This window comes from Sinohyriopsis cumingii, chromosome 1, assembly GCF_028554795.1.
Source record: "Sinohyriopsis cumingii isolate HCF-2022 chromosome 1, ASM2855479v2, whole genome shotgun sequence".
In the NCBI taxonomy this organism is placed as follows: Eukaryota; Metazoa; Mollusca; class Bivalvia; order Unionida; family Unionidae; genus Sinohyriopsis; species Sinohyriopsis cumingii.
Genome location: NC_142961.1, coordinates 82328385 through 82348441, shown reverse-complemented (window position 1 = coordinate 82348441; position 20057 = coordinate 82328385). Strand labels below are relative to the sequence as shown.

General features: G+C 33.8%; 1 protein-coding gene across 2 annotated transcripts in view; it reads left to right on the top strand.

Annotated features, from left to right (window-relative positions):
- Positions 1-20057, top strand: part of LOC149807239 (afadin- and alpha-actinin-binding protein-like) — an 82390-nt gene that overhangs the window by 27801 nt on the left and 34532 nt on the right. For both annotated transcript variants that reach the window (XM_089935933.1, XM_089936013.1), the window contains exons 4-7: positions 1709-1877; positions 6240-6378; positions 13603-13675; positions 16028-16199. In XM_089935933.1, the coding sequence (XP_089792059.1) occupies positions 1709-1877; positions 6240-6378; positions 13603-13675; positions 16028-16199 (553 nt within the window). The remainder of the gene's footprint in view (positions 1-1708; positions 1878-6239; positions 6379-13602; positions 13676-16027; positions 16200-20057) is intronic.

Sequence of the window (20057 nt, the reverse complement as noted above, 5' to 3'; positions counted from 1 at the left end):
ACAATTTTACAGTCATGAAACTTGTTATATGCATTTATTTTGAGGACTAATGTCCTCACACAACAGAAAGTCATGTTCATCTACTTATCACTTTTTGGAGCAGACCTAGGCAGAGTAGTTGAGACTTCATTCTGCAGAAATATTGTTAATATAAGCTATGCAAACAGCAAGTGACCATTACCTTTTTCACTTTACTTTGTACACAAAAAGCACTCAGAAAAGTATATCCTTAAAAACTGATCTTGGTGCAGTACATTATGCTGTGCGAACATTATATTCCAAACAGTATTTTTCATTATGGTGCTGAAGACTAAATGTTGGATCTCAGAGATGCAGAGCAAGTGCCATTATTCTATTTTTTTCTTGAGGGAACTGTTTGCTTTAGTGTTGTTTGATAGGGTGTTAAGGGGGTTCATGCACTATTCTTCCAAGGGAACTGTTCTTTATAGTGTTTCTTGGTGGGCTATATTGGGGGTCGGGTGAATATACTATAGGAGAACAGTCCCAAAAGAAGTTGGCAGCAATGGATTAGGTACATCACATGACAGTATGTGAAATCATATAAATAAATGTCAGAGCATATTAGTAGTGCTCACTGGGACAGATACAATTCATGCAGTTAATTATAACATTTTGTTATCAAGGGAAAATGCATACTGTCTCAAAATAGATCTCTAGTCAGCCAGTTGGACATTAGAAATTTATCATGTGATGTACTAAATCACTATAAGCCAATCTTACTAAATTACAGCGAGCCAATCTTATATTAACAAACATTGCAACCTTGCATATTATCCATCTATGTTATGGAGAGATGGTACAAGTGGAAATAATAAACAATACATAGAGAAATTGATGGTGAAGTGGTAGGTTGTTTGTATACAATATATGGCTGTGGAAGAGAGGTGACCCTTATGTGAGATAAGGCTGTGGAAGAGAGGTGACCCATATGTGAGATACGGTTGTGGAAGAGGTGACCCTTATGTTAGGTGTGGCTGTGGAAGAGAGGAGACCTTATGTAAGATATGGCTGTGAAAGAAAGGTGACCCTTATGTAAGATATGGTTGTGGAAGAGAGTTGACCCTTATGTGAGATGTGGCTGTGGAAGAGAGGAGACCTTATGTGAGATATGGCTGTGAAAGAAAGGTGACCCTTATGTAAGATATGGTTGTGGAAGAGAGGTGACCCTTATGTGAGATGTGGCTGTGGAAGAGATGAGACCTTATGTAAGATATGGCTGTGGAAGAGAGGTGACCCTTATGGGAGATATGCTGTGGAAGTGACATGACCCTTACATGAAGTTATATGATAGTGACTTGAGATAGATGGGGTGTTTTATACTACATATGAAATAATAACAGTTCTGATAACTTTCATTTTTATTTTATCAACAGTTTTGATAACTTTGTTTTTTCTTTTTATCAATGTGTTGTTTTTCGTTTTATCAGCGCATGTCCCATCATTTACTTAATTTAAAAGATACCAGTTTCAGTTGAAACAAACCATTAATTTTTTCAGTGATCTAACATAGATCGATATAACACTGTTCATATAACTTTATAGTGATCGTGATGGATATCTGGTGTCTTGCAAGTCAGATGGGATTGTGGAATATGCCATTGCATGGGTCACTGATGTGACATCATGTTCATGATAAGCCTTGTACCATGCTTGGAATGGAAAAGTACTTTAAATTTTGGTTTATCAGGTGCCATCGTGTGTCAAGTGACCTGAGGCTGACCCAAAACACCATCAATCGGATGCAACAGGAGAAAGATAAGTTGGAGGGAGAGGTGGCACAGGAGAAGGAAAAACATCGGCAGGTGGCCAATAAAAACAAAATCCTCACTGACAAGCTAAAATCGGAGAGAGAGGAGGTATATTATCAGTCTCTGTAGAAGTAAAACTCTAACGACCTTTTTTGTTTAATCAACTGTCAGACTCTGTAGAAGTAAAACTCTAATGGCCCATTTTGTTTAATGAATTGTCATTCTCCTTCGAAGTAAAACTCTATTGACCCATTTTGTTTAATCAACTGTCAGTCTCCATAGGAGTAAAACTCTAATGGCCCATTTTGTTTCATCACCTGTCAGTCTCCATTGGAGTAAAACTCTAATGGCCTATTTTGTTTCATCACCTGTCAGTCTCTGTAGAACTGAAATTTTAATGGCCCATTTTGTTTAATGAATTTTTAGTCTCTGTAGAAGTATAACTCTAATGGCCCATTTTGTTTAATGAATTTTCAGTCTCTGTAGAAGTAAAACTCTAATGGCCCATTTTGTTTCATCACCTGTCAGTCTTTATAGGAGTAAAACTCTAATGGCCCATTTTGTTTAATGAATTTTCAGTCTCTGTAGAAGTAAAACTCTAACAGCCCATTTTGTTTCATCACCTGTCAGTCTCTATAGGAGTATAACTCTAATGGTCCATTTTGTTTAATGAATTGTCATTCTCCTTCGAAGTAAAACTTGAATGGCCCATTTTGTTTAATCAACTGTCAGTCTCCATAGGAGTAAAACTCTAATGGCCTATTTTGTTTCGTCACCTGTCAGTCTCAGTAAAACTGAAACTTTAATGGCCCATTTTGTTGAATGAATTTTCAGTCTCTGTAGAAGTATAACTCTAATGACCCATTTTGTTAAATGAATTGTCATTCTTCTTAGAAGTATAACTCTAATGGCCCATTTTGTTAAATGAATTGTCATTCTCCTTAGAAGTATAACTCTAATGGCCCATTTTGTTAAATGAATTGTCATTCTCCTTAGAAGTATAACTCTAATGGCCCATTTTGTTAAATGAATTGTCATTCTCCTTAGAAGTATAACTCTAATGGCCCATTTTGTTTAACCACCTTTCAGTCTCTGTAGAACTGAAACTTTAACAGCCCATTTTGTTTAATGATCAAAATTTGCACAGTATTTGATACAAACTTGATTGAAAATTTTTGTGCAGTTTCTAAACCAGTGGGAAAGTATTTGATTTTTCCTGTAGTCTTGAGTACTTTTTACAGATTATCATTGAGTAAACTAAGGTAATTTAAGTTGACATTGATGTAGAAATTGTATTATTTTTATTCATGATATTACCATTAATTTTATGCAATATTAAATGAACTTCATTATTGATGAAAATATGAAAGTATTTTCTGACCATTACAGTGTACTTTATGATACATTTGCAATAACTATGATCATTAGAATATTTCTTAAAATACATTTGCACTTTTTATGATAATTACAATATTTCCTTCAACCCATATACATAATAACCATTATAATATATCTTACAATGCATTTAACACATTAACCCCAGGAGGTTTTTGTCATTTTCGCATGAAATTGAAGTAGGAAACACATTTTGAAAGCTATTTCTAAATGCATCTGAAATCACAAAATCCCAGGTGATCTTTCAATAACATGCTGCCTAGTTGTGTTTAAAACATTGTTTTTCATTGGCTATTTGCTTGCACATGAGCAGAAGGGTAAAAGTTGGAGTTCTTTTTTTTTGTGTTTTTGCTAAACGGACCCATTATTTTTGTATTGAGACCACTCTTTATTCCAAATGCCCATCTTATCCTATTTTTTGCAAAGGTTCATCTGTCTGTTTGCAGTTCATACCAGTTTGCCTTAGATCTGAGACCAAAAAGTCTAAAATCCAGACACAAAAACGGATCCCGACCACGGGCCAGTTTTGGATAGGAAAAAAATCTATTCCAAAAATTTAGGTTTTTCCTCTGTATTATGGTGTTGCAGCTAGAAATCCAGACTATTTGGTATCATTGTAGAGCTACATCTGTCTACCTTTCTATAATAGCACCCACTTTAGTGTATCATGCATGACCATGAAGCTACAGAGCTCGGCAGTAGGCTACTACCTCCTGCCATGTTAACTCGTCGCTAGGGGTTAATATGTTAAACAGTTTAAGATTTAGTTGGAAGTGACACATATCACTTTTCTGCTGCTGGTGGAAGCATCAGCAAGATTTTGTGAAGGTTTAGGTTAAGGTTTGTCACTTCCGTATATTTCCTAAACTCTTCAATGGATTTCATTCATACTTTCCCTGATTCATTATGACACCCACAACAATTCATTCTGCAATGAGCTGGGTTGACCCTGAGATCATGGTCAGTCAGAGAAAATTTACACTAAGGTTTGGTTAAAGATTTCCATTTGCATATATTTCCTAAAGCCCTTGATCATTTTGCTGATACCTGGGATGATTCATTATGATACTACAACATTTTATTTTGCAGCATACAGACCTGGCCTTTCCAACTTAGGTTAAATAAAAAAAAATTATGTTATGATTTTGTTTTAAGTTTTTTCATTTGCTTATATTTCTTCAGTCCTCATATGGATTTTATCTTGCTTGGACTAAGTCATTATAAAGCTAAGACAAATCATTCTATGTTGCGTGAGATTGCCCCTTTGACCATAGAGTCATGGTCACCATCAGAAAATTAGTATTATGGTTCTTGTTAAAGTTTTATCATTTGCTTATATTTCCTAAACTCCTTAATCACTTTTGCTTAAACTTGGATGAATTATCATGAAGCTAAGACAATTCATTGTGCAACATGTTTGCTCACACTTTTGGGATTGGTTGCCTTGTGTGTTTAGGGATGTAGAATGGGCCAGATACACCCTTACACATATTGTAAGTGGTGACTAATGGATTACAGGGTAATGTGACAGACTCATGACCAAATTTGTATCTTTTGAATCCTATGATTGGGCCAGCTACCTTAGATGCCTTGGCACTAAATAACCTACTTCTATTGTACAGTAAAACACCAAACCAAACCTTCCTAAAGTCTAGAAATGGTATGCATATTGGATTCACTTGTTGATTTTCTGAAGCCAACAATATATGAGTTTTGTTAAAGCTGTTTGGCATGAATGACTCTTGCGAAAACTTGATTGTTCTTTGTGAAAGAGTGAGAATATTTTGAAATAATCATACATTTCCTCAACAATCAGTGAATGTTTTGAAATACACTCAGTTAGCAGTCAATTTCTTAAAGATTTCTGTTGAAGTAGGGAGAATAGAAATAGGTCCATAGCTCAGTGTGACCAGTTTAGAGCCTTTTTTAGTCTATTGGGGTTACTTTTGTTTGTTTCAGTTTATCTAGCAAAACACTAGAAAGGCTGTTTTTGTTAATCAGGCAAGCTAAAGACCTAGATATCACAGGTGCTTCAAGTTTTAGGGCTATTGGGCCTATTTCATCAAGCCTAAGTGGATTTTTTAGGGCTATTGGGCTTATTTCACCAAGCCAAAATATATTTTATGGGCTATTGTGCCTTTTTCAAACAAACCTAAATGAATTTTATGGGCTATTGGGTCTCTTTCATCAAGCATTTATAGGGTTATTGGGTCTATTTATCAAACCTAGTGGATTTTTAGGGCTGTTGGGTCTATTTTATTAAGCCTAGTGGAGTTTAGGGCTGTTTGGCCAATTTCATTATGCCTAAGTGGATCTTTAGAGCTGTTTGGCCTATTTCATCAAGCCTAAGTAGATTGTTAGGGCTATTGAGCCAGTTTCATTGAGCCAATTGGATTTTACAGCTGTTGTGCCTATTTCATCAAGCCAAAGTGAATTTTTAGGGCTGTTGGGCCTGTTTCATCAAGCCTAAGTATATTTTGAAGCCTATTAGGCCTATTTCAACATACTTAATGGATTTTATGGGTTATTTGGCCTATTTCATTCAGCCTAAGTGGATTTTTATAGCTATTGGGCAAATATAATGCCTGGCAGATTTTTTAACATTTAGCATCATAAGGGTACAGGATACATCATGTTAACTGACATTAACTATAGAAAATTCAAAAGGAGGACGAGTTAGGACTTTTTGTGATTAAAAAGTGTTCTCTCTGACATAATTATTTTCTTATGTTCATAAAGTAATGGTTGAAGATGCCTGCTGTTTTGTGTACACTTGCACTCGAGTCCCCATTGTAGTTAATTAGTGTCCTTAAGATTATTCAAGGGTTGATTAAATTCTTTAGAGTCCAAAATGGTGGTGGGATGCAGATACTTGATTGCACAGATGCAAGTAAGACATGGAGTTCCATTAGGTACTTGTTTCCGAGTATCATCAATAGTCTAATATTTTACTGTGGTTGACTAATGAAAAGAAGCATTGTGTGACAAATATTTACGTCTTTACTGTGGTTGGCTAATGAAGAAAAACAGTCTATGACCAATACTTAACCTTACTTATCTATCATTATTTTACAGTGTAAGAGACTACAGTCAACAATCAAGGACAGGGATTTACAATACAAACATGAGCAGAAGAAAAAACTCCGGGAGAACAACAAACTGACAGAGAGGCTTCACCAGCTTCTGATTGATAAAAATCCAGAGAGGAAAGTAGGTTAGTGGTTCCAACACATCAAATCTGAAGAGAAAAGTAGGTCACTACTTCCATGACGTTAGATCTGAAAGGAAAAGTAGGTCATTAGCACATAAAATCCAGAGATGAAGTTGATCATTGGTTGTTCATTTGTTAATGATTGTATTTGATACATGTTATTTCCATGGAGGGAACTAGGGTTGGGGATGATAGCTTGCTGCTTTTCACAGATGATAGCTTGCCATCTTTTCATTCCATCAATACCTTCATTTATTTTTCATCTGTTCCATTTTCTTCTCCAACACTTAGTACTCCCTCAAAATCCTTGAATTTCTCACAGGAAATGTATTGTTGGCAACCTTAATATATTCTTTCCATATTTTTATGACTCAAAAATTCATACTTACTAGTAAAGATAGAAAGTGAATGCAAATTAAATTTCTCCTTTGATTAAAAGATAGTGTTCAAAAACATCAACTGCAATTTAAGGTTCCACTCTACTATTTTAAATGTTGCATGGGGTTTGGTTTTGAATGAAAAAGAATTTCCCAGGTTTTCCTGACTGGTATCCTGGTTATTTCAGTAAGACCTTACGTATCTTGGGTATTGCTAATATAACTTGTAATTCTCTTTATTTTGCTGTATAATTGATGGGTGTAACTTTTAGAGTATACAGCTTGCCCTTCAGATGTGCACCTTTTGACACACTGCTAGCTCCACTTGGTCATCTTCACTTCCTTTTGTTAATAATGCATAGCTAAAGACAGTGAATGCAGCCTATATGTGGCAGTTGTACATATACGATGTATACATGGCAGTGACATATATACAGTCTATACATGGCAGTGACACATACAATCTGTATGTGGCAGTCACACATATGCAAAACAGTAGATCTTGATTGGAAGAAAACAACACAACAAAAATCAGATAAACAATAGTTCTTTATTGGAAATGATAAAAGTCAGTTTTGAATATATTACTGTAAATTCTGAAGAACCTCTCGCAAGATTTGACAAAATTCACTTTTGAAAATATACTGTAACTACTTAAGAGCCTGTCACCAAGTTTGACAAATGTTACTTTTGAATATATCACTGTAAATTCTGAAGCACCTGTTACCAGATTCCATGTATTTTTACATTTATTTAATTGTCAATGTATGTATAATCATGAGTTTGTTCTTTATGTCCAAAAGGATGACATCCTAACTCTTGTGGCCAAAAGTATGTCCTTTGGTTGCAAAGTATTAGCATGTTTTTTTTTCTTCAAGAAAGGGACTGTGCCTGTCAACATTCCCCATTTTTTAAAGTTCCCTTCTTGTACAGCCTCTGTGAAAACAAACCTGGAACACTGGAATTTCGTGATTTTTGAGACATGTTCCTGAAGTTTAATTTCAATGTTTCCTGAGTGTTAAATATAAAATAATAGAGCTTATTTTCTCTGTGAAACAAACAAGAAAGTCCTTCTCATCAGCCATGTTAGACGTAAAATTGTACAATTTCACAAAAACAGTATCTTGTCTTTGTGGGCTTTCAGAGCTGTACAGATGTCTTGTCTTTGTGGGCTTTAAGAGCTGTACAGATGTCATGTCTTTGTGGGCTTTCAGAGCTGTACAGATGATGCTCATCCTCCAGCATCAAATATGGACATCATTACATAGAAAAAACTGGAAAAGACTTCTCAAACACACACACACACACTCCTAAGAGAATGTTACCAAAATTGACAGAAAAGTGTTCTAGCTGAAATGGTTTTCAGATATACAGATGATCCCATTCCACTGTCAAATATGGCTTCCATTACTAAAAAGAAATCAGAGACCGTATGATATCTTGGCCATGTGTTCTTGCAGATGGCAATTAGAATTTCTAAACTTCGTAAGGAAAATATGAGTCAGATGAATGATCTCAGTTCCACTTAGATCTCTTGTTATATTCATGTAGAATGATCATAGTTATTTTCTGAATAAGATATTAAAAGACCTATATCAAATAAATTTAGCTTGATTCTACATTCCTTATCAGTGAAAATAAATTTAGCTTGACTGTACATCCTTATCAGTGAAAAATGTTAGTTTAGCATAGTTTTATCCTTTTCTGAATTTTCTATGCCAAACAAGAGATAATGCTGCCAGGGGGCACAAGTTGTTCAAATCGTGCAAAATTTGTTTGGATTCACACACACATGGAGAGCAGAAATGCACAAGAACTCCAACAATTTAGTTTTCAATTGTAGTTTTAAAAATGTACTCAGCACAGTATACAAATTTTTGTAACTGTTAACCCTCAAAGTGCTTTTTGCAAGATAAGTTTGCATCACTGATAGAGGTCTTGTAACAGTTTTTTTTTTTGGTATCAGATCTCTTAAAAAGAAGGAAATAATAATAGCTCATTGAAACAAGCACTACAGGCACGTTGACAGGGGATATATTTGCATCTGCTTTTACCTTTGTTCACTAATTAGTGTGACTTGTTTCATCTTACTTCATTGATGTTACAACATTTTGCAGATAATTTGCAAGAGATAAGTTTAATTCAAGTCAGCACAACAAATATTTAAATAAATGGCAGGACATAGCTTGCTGTTATTTATAGCCTCAAGCCTAATGAAGATGAACAAATTATTTTATTACAGCTTCACCTCTTCATAAAGTTAAATCGTTTGTTAAAAAACCTTCCACAATTTTAAAAAAATTCAAAATAATTTAATTTATAATTTTGAAATAATTGGAACAATCCAGAATTTAAAGTATAGAGTGTTGTTTTGTCAGGTTGGCATCAGTTACTACTAATAGAAATTTTTTGAAAATTTTAATAAAATCAGCACTATTGAAGCATGATGCAGGATTCCAATATTGCAGTTTAATTTTTTGAAAAAAACAAGATAACAAAAAAAAATTAATAACTCGAATGCACACATTTTCTTTACTGCATGTAATATCATGACTCAAATATGAAATACAATTCAAACGTAAGTGTGCAATTAGCATAAAATTGTATTCAGCATTTTCACAAGCACAACAAATAATATCATTATTTAAAAACAGATATGCCTATTTATATATGAAATATAATTATAAATAATGTATTAATGCCAACACATTGTTCCATGTTGGTGTTTGGTTTGGTATTTTTTTTTTTTATTTGTACACAATAACGGTAATCTGCATGTTCCTGAAGCACAATGGCAAACCATTTTTGATAAATTTTCAGTAATTTTCTACAGAATCTTTATTCTTCATCAATGTAATAAAAAAGGAATCAAGCATGGTTTTATGTTTGTGAGCAAATATGGCAGATAGCAACATGTAACTATGCAGTGAAAGCAGTGCCTGTTTTTGATTGGTCAATGTGCCCAATGTGATTGACAGGTTGGAACTATCCATTAGATAAAATCCTGGCAGCATCTCTTAAACAAGGTTGTCATATTCTTAATTCTGATAATCTATCAGCTCTCTAAATCATCTCATTGTAAAAGCAGAATCTAACTTGAAATGTTTTTTGGACACTAATAATCAGAAAATTCTACTGATTGAGAAACAAGTTTTAGCCAATCTCTGAAATGCTGGGATAAATGAAACCCAAAAGAGCATGAAATCAGTCTTGATTTTGTCAAATACATGTAACAATAATAACGCTTTTCAAACTGCACTGCTTCATTAACTCATTGTGGTATTTGGACTGTCGTGTTTTATTCATTTCAACAAATTATAAATGATAACGACCTGTTGATGACATTAAATAAGTATGTAACCATATGAAAATATGTTTTTCCAAAGATATATCCAAATGATCATTCACAGAGGTTGGACAGAATTTAACCTCATGTATACAAATGGTAGACATACTGTTACATTGAACTGTGCAGTTTTAATTGTGTGATTTAACACTACATTTACTTGTATTTACTTTTCAGTTTCATTTTTTAAGCCATTTAAGTGATAGTTAAAGATGTTAAAACTTTATTTTTGTAGTATTAGGTATCAATTTTTGTAGTATTATGTATCAATTTTTTTATCCAAAGCATTGAAAAGTGTGATTGTGCAGTAAAGGACCAGGAATCAAAGGTGTGCATGCACAGTAAAGAGTAAAGGAACATCAGGTTCTCAGCATTTGTTAAATAAATTCAATTTAGACACTAGCGAGTTATTATAATTGCATGGTTTCCTTTTCATCCTTTAATTGTATTTTGTCCTTCGTCTGCATGTCATTAGACATGAGACTAAGCAGTTTTATGTCAGTATGAAGTTTATTTGCTTGATCCCCACATCATCAGACATGAGGCTAAGCAATTTTATGTCAGTATAAATTTATTTGCTTAATCTCCACATCATCAGACAGGAGCCTAAGCAGTTTTATATCAGTATAAATTTATTTGCTTGATCCCCACAGCATCAAACATGAGGCTAAGCAGTTTTATGTCAGTATAAATTTATTTGCTTGATCCCCACATCATCAGACATGAGGCTAAGCAGTTTTATGTCAGTATAAATTTATTTGCTTGATCCCCACATCATCAGACATGAGACTAAGCAGTTTTATATCAGTATAAATTTATTTGCTTGATCCCCACATCATCAGACATGAGGCTAAGCAATTTTATGTCAGTATAAATTTATTTGCTTGATCCCCACATCTTCAGACATGAGACTAAGCAATTTTATGTCAGTATAAATTTATTTGCTTGATCCCCACATCATCAGACATGAGACTAAGCAGTTTTATGTCAGTATACATTTATTTGCTTGATCCCCACATCATCAGACATGAGACTAAGCAGTTTTATGTCAGTATACATTTATTTGCTTGATCCCCACATCATCAGACATGAGACTAAGCAGTTTTATGTCAGTATAAATTTATTTGCTTGATCCCCACATCATCAGACATGAGACTAAGCAGTTTTATATCAGTATAAATTTATTTGCTTGATCCTCACATCATCAAAAATGAGACTAAGCAATTTTATGTCAGTATAAATTTATTTGCTTGATCCCCACATCATCAGAATGAGACTAAGCAGCTTTATGTCAGTATAAAGTTTATTTGCTTGATCCCCACATCATCAGACATGAGACTTAGCAGTTTTATGTTAGCATAACATTGATTAGCTTGATCCCCACATCATGAGACTAAGCAGTTTTCTGTCAGCATAAATTTATTTGCTTGATCCCCACATCATCAGACATGAGGCTAATCAATTTTATGTCAATATCAATTTATTTGCTTGATCCCCACATCATCAGACATGAGACTAAGCAGATTTATGTCAGTATACATTTATTTGCTTGATCCCCACACCATCAGACATGAGGCTAATCAATTTTATGTCAGTATACATTTATTTGCTTGATCCCCACATGATCAGACATGAGGCAAATCAATTTTATGTTATATAAATTTTATATGCTTCATCTGCCTGTCAGTAGACATCCATTTGATTTTTTTATGTCCTTGATCCCAATGTCATTAGATATGAGGCTAAGCAGTTTTATGTTGTATAAAGTTTACATGCTTCATCCCCATTTCAGCAGACACAGACCAAGCAGTTTTCTGTCAGTATAAAGTTTACATGCTTCATCCCCATTTCAGCAGACACAGACCAAGCAGTTTTCTGTCAGTATAAAGTTTACATGCTTCATCCCCATTTCAGCAGACACAGACCAAGCAGTTTTCTGTCAGTAATACTAATATTTCCATATATTTCTCCTTTATTTCTCATGAATATGAAGAGCAAAAGATCTGACCATTAAAAAAATGTCTGAATATTATATGGCCACGATTATAGGACATTGGCATAATGGAATTTAACATTAATGGACATTTATTTTTTTAATTTCTGTAGCCATATTTTGAAAATGGGGTCCATAGGTACATCAATAACAAGTTAAAAAAAGATTGTGGATTAACATGCAAGTGATGTAGTGAGCAGTAAAAGTATGACTGTATTAAGTGTTAACAAAAGAGTGATGTGAGCAGTAAAAGTATGACTGTATTAAGTGTTAACAAAAAAGTAATGTGAGCAGTAAAAGTATGACTATTAAGTGTTAACAAAAGAGTGATGTGAGCAGTAAAAGTATGACTGTATTAAGTGTTAACAAAAGAGTAATGTGAGCAGTAAAAGTATGACTGTATTAAGTGTTAACAAAAGAGTAATGTGAGCAGTAAAAGTATGACTGTATTAAGTGTTAACAAAAGAGTAATGTGAGCAGTAAAAGTATGACTGTATTAAGTGTTAACAAAAGAGTAATGTGAGCAGTAAAAGTATGACTGTATTAAGTGTTAACAAAAGAGTGATGTGAGCAGTAAAAATATGATTATTAAATGTTAACAAAAGAGTGATGTGAGCAGTAAAAGTATGATTATTAAATGTTAAAAGAATGATGTGAGCAGTAAAAGTATGACTGTATTAAGTGTTAACAAAAGAGTGACGTGAGCAGTAAAAGTATGACTGTATTAAGTGTTAACAAAAGAGTAATGTGAGCAGTAAAAATATGATTTAAGTGTTAACAAGAGTTATGTAGTCAGCAGTAAAAATATGATTATTAAATGTTAACAAAAGAGTGATGTGAGCAGTAAAAGTATGATTATTAAATGTTAAAAGAATGATGTGAGCAGTAAAAGTATGACTGTATTAAGTGTTAACAAAAGAGTGATGTGAGCAGTAAATATATGACTGTATTAAGTGTTAACAAAAGAGTGATGTGAGCAGTAAATGTATGACTGTATTAAGTGTCAACAAAAGAATGATGTGAGCAGTAAAAGTATGATTTAAGTGTTAACAAGAGTTACGTAGTGAGCAGTAAAAATATCAGTGTATCAAGAGAGTGGTTTGAGAAGTGAAAGTATGAGTTGAGTGTGCAGTACAAGCATGAATGTATTAAGTGCTGGCAAAGGAGTAATGTTTAGAGCAGTAAAAGTGTAAACATGTTAAGTGTTAAAATAGGATAACAAAATTAAAAGCTTGAATACTAAAAAATTGTTTTGTTTCAGACATGGGTTGATTTAGTGCATGATTTTAAGGACTCCAGTGTAGGCAAAACTAATACAGCAACATTTTCTGATATTGCATTCAGATTATTCTACCTCGAGTGTTCAGATTATATCATATCCCAAATGATGCATTATATCAGTGATAATTATGTTTTTAATATTTTACCTAAAAAGATTTTAGTGTTCTCAACCCAGCACATTTCATCATATTTTTTTATCTCAACTAATAATAGCGTTTATTAATTTTCAGGCATTGACATGGTAGGCAGTATGCCAGGCCGAAGTGGCAAAAGAAGCACTTGGAAAACAAATGAAGGGAACAAGTGAGCATGCCATACAAATGATTGGCTCTTTATCAGATGTTTCAATCGTTGTTCACTCCAATCGTTGTTCACTACAGTCAAATCCACTTATCTTGACCTCGGTTATCTCAAGAACCCATGTATATCAAGTGTTTTGGTCCAGTCCCAAAAAAATCCTTCATTGTTATGCTAATTTTTCCACACTTATCTAGATCCCTGGTAAGTTGATAACCCCATTATGTCAGGCATGCATTTCGGTCCAAAGTAAAATGTGGACCCTCTTAATTTGATGAAATGCAACTTTTAATATCTGTCTCAAAGAAATTTTACCGGTACAGATGCTAATCAAAGAATCTCATCAATGCATGGTTTATCACTTGCATAGTGTTGAATTTTTATATTGCAAACAGTATTTTAGAGTAGGGAAATTGAATGAATGTGTTTCTGATCTTTACCGGAACTGCATTCATAATACACAGCATCACATGTCAACACCACAACAATATAGTTCAGTCCACACTACATCACGAATTTTACCGATCTGTAACTCGGTAAATTATCAGGCCAGCATCACTAAATGTAGATAAAAATACCTAATTCATGTTACACTAAATATTTAAAACGAATTAGTTACTTTTAGCCAAATTTAATGACGCTAACATGAAAATTTGACAGAAATATGGATAGGATAAAATTCACGATGCTTTTTGGAACAAACTAGAGTGTAATCACATTCCAATATCATCACGGTTAGTCACCAACTTAATCCATACACAATTAACAACTTTCTTTCAGAGTTCAAAGTAAATAGTTAAAGTATTTCCATGCTTGGAGTGAGTGTAAGACTTGAAATTCAGCATGACTAGATCACGTGACTTACAAGCATCTAAAAAAAGAAACTGGCAAATTCCCAACCCAGCTGGTACCCCCACCCCACCCACCAAAAAGATGTTATAAATTAGTCTGGAACAAGGCTAAATAAAGCACAAATGAAGATGTCCATCGCTGTGCCATAATTACAGATTCTTCAGCGCAAATGGAATAAAGCAGAAAGTGACTCATAAGAGTAACATCTGTGAAACAGAAGGCGGATTGCTCTCTTTTGTATTATTTTATCCCGAATTCAATATCAAAGCCTTGCAATCCATCAGAGTGGTATGCTGACACTTCTTCTGGCACTGTGTTGTTTCTGGCAGTCACTGATCAAAGTAGGGAGGGATATGAGACTACAACTGTATGAATAGAAAAAGTTGGCCTCTTACAGAATTTGATGTTGAGGCGGTTAACTTTAAAGACTTTAAACACACTTTACATTTTGTTGGTACATGAATACCAGTAGCCTCATCTTCTTTTTCAGAACGGAGGCAAATTTTTTTGGTAAAAAACGGTACCAAGGGCCTCTGGTAATCAACAAAAGCGATTGATTTTCATTCACAGTTTTGGTCCGGTACATTTTGTTATTAAAGTCTACACTAACAATTGAAAATACATTAAAAAAAACAAAACAAACTACAGTCCTACATGTACATGTACTTAAATTTGCCTAGATTTTGGTCAGCATGGGAAAACAATTGCCTTGCTGAGGTTACCAAAGGGATGAGGCTATTCACAGGGAAATAAAAAGAACTTTAAACCACTGACATTTGTACAGTAACTTAAGTGTTGTTAAAATGTGACTTGTTACTTAATCTCATTTAAAAGACCTCCATTTTGTTTTTCTTTCTGCAACTTGGTATGACCGAATTATTACTTTCATTGTGCATTAGAAATGCCTTTTTTTTATAGAAAAAAAACTCCTAAAGTTTTGTGCTTCAGATGCATAGGCATTTTTCTGCCATATATTTGTCAACTAAACCATGATATCTCAGAACCTGGTTATATTGATGATTTTTTTACACTCCCGATGTAATCAAGATAACCGGGTTTGACTGTGTATAGAAAAAAGAAATTAGCAAGAAAAATAACAATTATAATTACAGCAAAATTTTAGCCATTAATTTTGAGATATCAATTACTATTAATAGCTATATTTTTGAATACCAATTTCAAATGAGAATCAGTAGTTGGACAGAAAAGTTTAAATATCAGTAGTTGAATTATGTATGTTTTGTAATCAAAATTAACTTCATTTTTTTTTTAAATCATGCTGGCCAACAGTTTGGCGAACTCAGCACTTAAGGTACAATTAGTTGATGATTTACACATAGCCTGTAATAAGTTTGGTCCATGGTTGATTCAGATTTTGAATACACAACCATTATATGACATATGTTGACTTATAGACAGATTTTTGCTAATTTGTCTATCTTCCTGAGGCTGACAAGATGATGGTCTGATTAAACTAAAAGCAAAACATGTCTTTTTTCTTTTCAGTCGCCAGGAGGAGCTGTACCGTAGCATTATTCACAGTTATGAGGATAAACAGCGGGAGCTCATGGTGGAGAACACTGATCTCCGAGACTGTCTTGTCAGTATGCAGCAGGAACTTTCTTCAGTACTGAGTCGAGTAGATATTTCTCCTTTAAGTAGATCGACACCACAGGATGTAAGTCCTGAGCCAAGTAGATAGTTTTCCTTTAAGTAGATCACTACCACAGGATGTAAGTCCTGAGCTGAATAGATATTCACCTTTAAGTAGATCAGTACCACATAACGCAAGTCCTGACCAAGTAGATCAACACCACAGAACGTGAGTCATGCACAATGCTGTATTTTACAGATCTTGATCAGTTTTGTGCTAATGCCATTGATGCATTGTGCAATGTATTTTTTTTGCAAATGATTTAGTTTAGAAAAACTGTAACCATACTTATGTCAAAAAGGTATCAGTTTGGTTTTCAAAAGATTCAGCATTTGTAGTTAATATTTGTGGTAAAGAAATTCATTCTCTGTTTTTTTTGTTTAAAAAAAATAATTATTGTATCAATCAGTTCATTCATAGGGTATCTCCAAGGCTCGGCTAGCATGGGTACGTGGGAAAGCCTGCCAGTAGCTTCTCGTGGGTCGGTGGTTCTTCCCTGGGTTTTTCAGGGTTCTTCCTCCACCATTAATACTGGCCGCCATGTATAGCCTATCGTGTGCTGAAAAATGGCGTTAAACACTACAACAACAACAACAATTCATAGGGTATCAGGTAAATTATACTCTTTTTTTACTGGTTCTTTTGGGTTTTGATCAAATTATAGCAGGTTATTTTTGCTTTGTTTCTTAAATCTGTTGTAAAACAAATAAATTGATCTGTTTTCCAGTTTACATCTTAATTGAATGCAAAACTCCAGGTGGCTCACTTTTGGAATTTTTCAGTTTCATCCTATAAAACGTGGGAACTGGTGTTCTTATTCAAAAATAGGTTAATTGAACACTCATTTAAAAGATAATTCTTTCACTTATTTTTGGGCAAAATGATAAGTTACTTCTAATTAGGCCTAATGTTCAATTTGCTTTGGTGCATCCTTTTTTAATTTAAAGGTTCCATTTCAGATCACCAGTAATTCTGACTCCTACCTTTTTTATTTTGATTTAGATTTTTTTTAAAGTACCTTCTGATGAAGATTTGTGTGATTTCTTGTCATTTGCATTATGTTGCATTTTGTTGGCTAAAATCACATGCCCCATTTTCATGCCCACTCTCTGGTATATTAATGTCATTTTGTATAATCTTGGTATTTAGCTGAGTTTAGATTGATCTATTGCATACACAGTCATCTGTTGAGGTGAAATTTTTAATCACTTCCAGTCATGGTAGCATTGATGTGCAAGGAGAAAAGAAATAGTCCATGTACTGTTTCTTGAGGTACTCCAGAAGCTAATTTAAACCAGCCAGATTCAGGACCATTTACCACCACACATTGATCTTGAAACATAAAAAGTCCATCCAGCATTGAGTTTTGTATGCAATTCCATAGTGAGATAATAACAGTTCATAGGGAATAGGGTCAAAATCCCTTTCAAAGTCTAGTACACCGGTATTTACTTTGTCCTCTTAAAGTTCCCATCTAGTCATGTACAGTGTGTTTCATGCAAATTCTAGTTCAAGAGTAGACCCCATTGAGAGAGCAAATTTTTTTGTTTGTTTTAAGTTGTGAAATTGTTATTATTGTCACATATTAACTTGGAATATTTTTAGTGATTGAACAAGGTCATAAAGTGTAAATTGAGTGAGAGAAGGAGAGTGCAAAATACTCTTGTGCTGTTTGTTTCTTTTCATACAAGGCATGTATTGAACACTCCTTATTTAAAGTCTATTTTTGTTGTGTGTAAGTGAATTTTGAATGTTTTCATTAATTTCTGATCTTACCTGGTTCCACTTTGCTTTTTAATTTTTCACTTTGTTACAGCATAAATTCAGGTTTTTGTATGAGAACTATTTTCTAATTTTGTAATCCAGAGCATTGATGCAACAGATCTTAATCTTGAAGGAACATTTATTTTTCAATTGTCATAGTTAGAGAATTGTTCCAGTTTAGTTTTCACTAAAGTATCCCTCATGTTTTCAACCGTCGTAGTTAGAAATGTCCCAGTTTAGTTTTCACTAAAGTATCCCTCATGTTTTTAACTGTCGTAGTTAGAAATGTCCCAGTTTAGTTTTCACTAAAGTATCCCTCATGTTTTCAAGACTATTTAAGCATTGGAACTTTATTAAAGTCCCTTCAGATCTCATTACGTTAAAATTTGCTTTGCTAAGCAAAAAGAATTGTTCAGTGATTTTGTTTTTGGAATGCTAATTGTATAGACTATGTGTAAGCCATGACATAGTCCCTAACCTGGTTAGGCGAATGAACGTACAAAAATGTACCTTTTATTGAGGTCAGAATGTGCCTCCTATATTTCTTTCTCTAGTTAGAAAGTCAGCTGTTTTTTCAAAGTCATGATCATGCATTATATCAAGCAGGGATTGGACCTCTTTGAGTCACTAAGCATATTCCCCAGTTTAACATGTTATATTGTCCAGTCAGTGTTATTATATTTAAAATGGTCCAATCAGTGTTATTATAATTAAATTTGTCCAATCAGTGTTATAATAACTAAAATTCCCCCATAATGTGTGGACTTTGAGTCCATTCTTGTCAGAATTTATTTCTCAAGCTGTTCTCTCAATAAGAGAATAAAATCAGTGAGTTCTTCATCCTCTCTGCCAACTACCTATGTGTAGCCATTGATACCAATGTAGGAGTTCTTATTTCACTCTGTACCAACTACCTGTGTGTATTCATTGATACCAATGTAAGAGTTCTTATTTCACTCTATACCAACTACCTATATGTATTCATTGATACCAATGTAAGAGTTCTTATTTCACTCTATACCAACTACCTATGTGTATTCATTGATACCAATGTAAGAGTTCTTATTTCACTCTGTACCAACCACTTATGTGTATTCATTGATACCAATGTAAGAGTTCTTTTTTCACTCTGTACCAACTACCTATGTGTATTCATTGATACCAATGTAAGAGTTCTTTTTTCACTCTGTACCAACTACCTGTGTGTATTCATTGATACCAATGTAAGAGTTCTTATTTCACTCTGTACCAACTACCTACATGTATTCATTGATACCAATGTAAGAGTTCTTATTTCACTCTATACCAGCTACCTATGTGTATTCATTGATACCAGTGTAAGAGTTCTTATTTCTCTCTGTGCCAACTACCTATGTGTATTCATTGATGCCAGTGTAAGAATTCTTATTTCACCCTATATATCTACCTATGTGTAGTCATTGATACCAATGTAAGAGTTAAGGTGAGCTTGTGATATGGCCCTCCATCTGTTTTGCATAGTCTGCTGTCTGTTGTGCATCTGTCAGTCAACTGTTGCTTGTTACAACTCTGGAGTCCATATGTCTAATCTGAATTCAGACTTGAAATATTGGTTTATGTCATCAAATTCTCAGACAAGTTCAATGGAATACTTTATAACGTCAAATTCTGAGACAAGTTCAATGGTATATGTTTCTGTATCAAATTCTTAGACAAGTTTGATAGATGTTTTTATTCCAAATTCTCAGACAAGTTTGATGGTTTATATTTTATCTTGAATTCTCAAACAAGTTTGATAGACATGTTTTTATATCTCAAATTTGCAGACACAAATTCAGTGGAATACATTTGGTGTTTTTTCATCAAATTCTCAAACCAATTCAATAATATAGAAAACCATGTATTTTGGTGAGATGATCTTGCATCTAATTGGTTGACCTTGTTACCACTCATGAGGCCATATTTCTGTTTTTTTGTGTGGTCAAACTTGGAATATATGCATATATCATTAATGTTTTAAAACATTTCAGTAATGAGTGAGATCTGTTCATACAGATGAGGTGATCATAGATTGGATTGGCTGAGCATGTAACCACTTTTTAGGCTGCATTTCTAATTCCATTTTGTCCAGTATTTAAA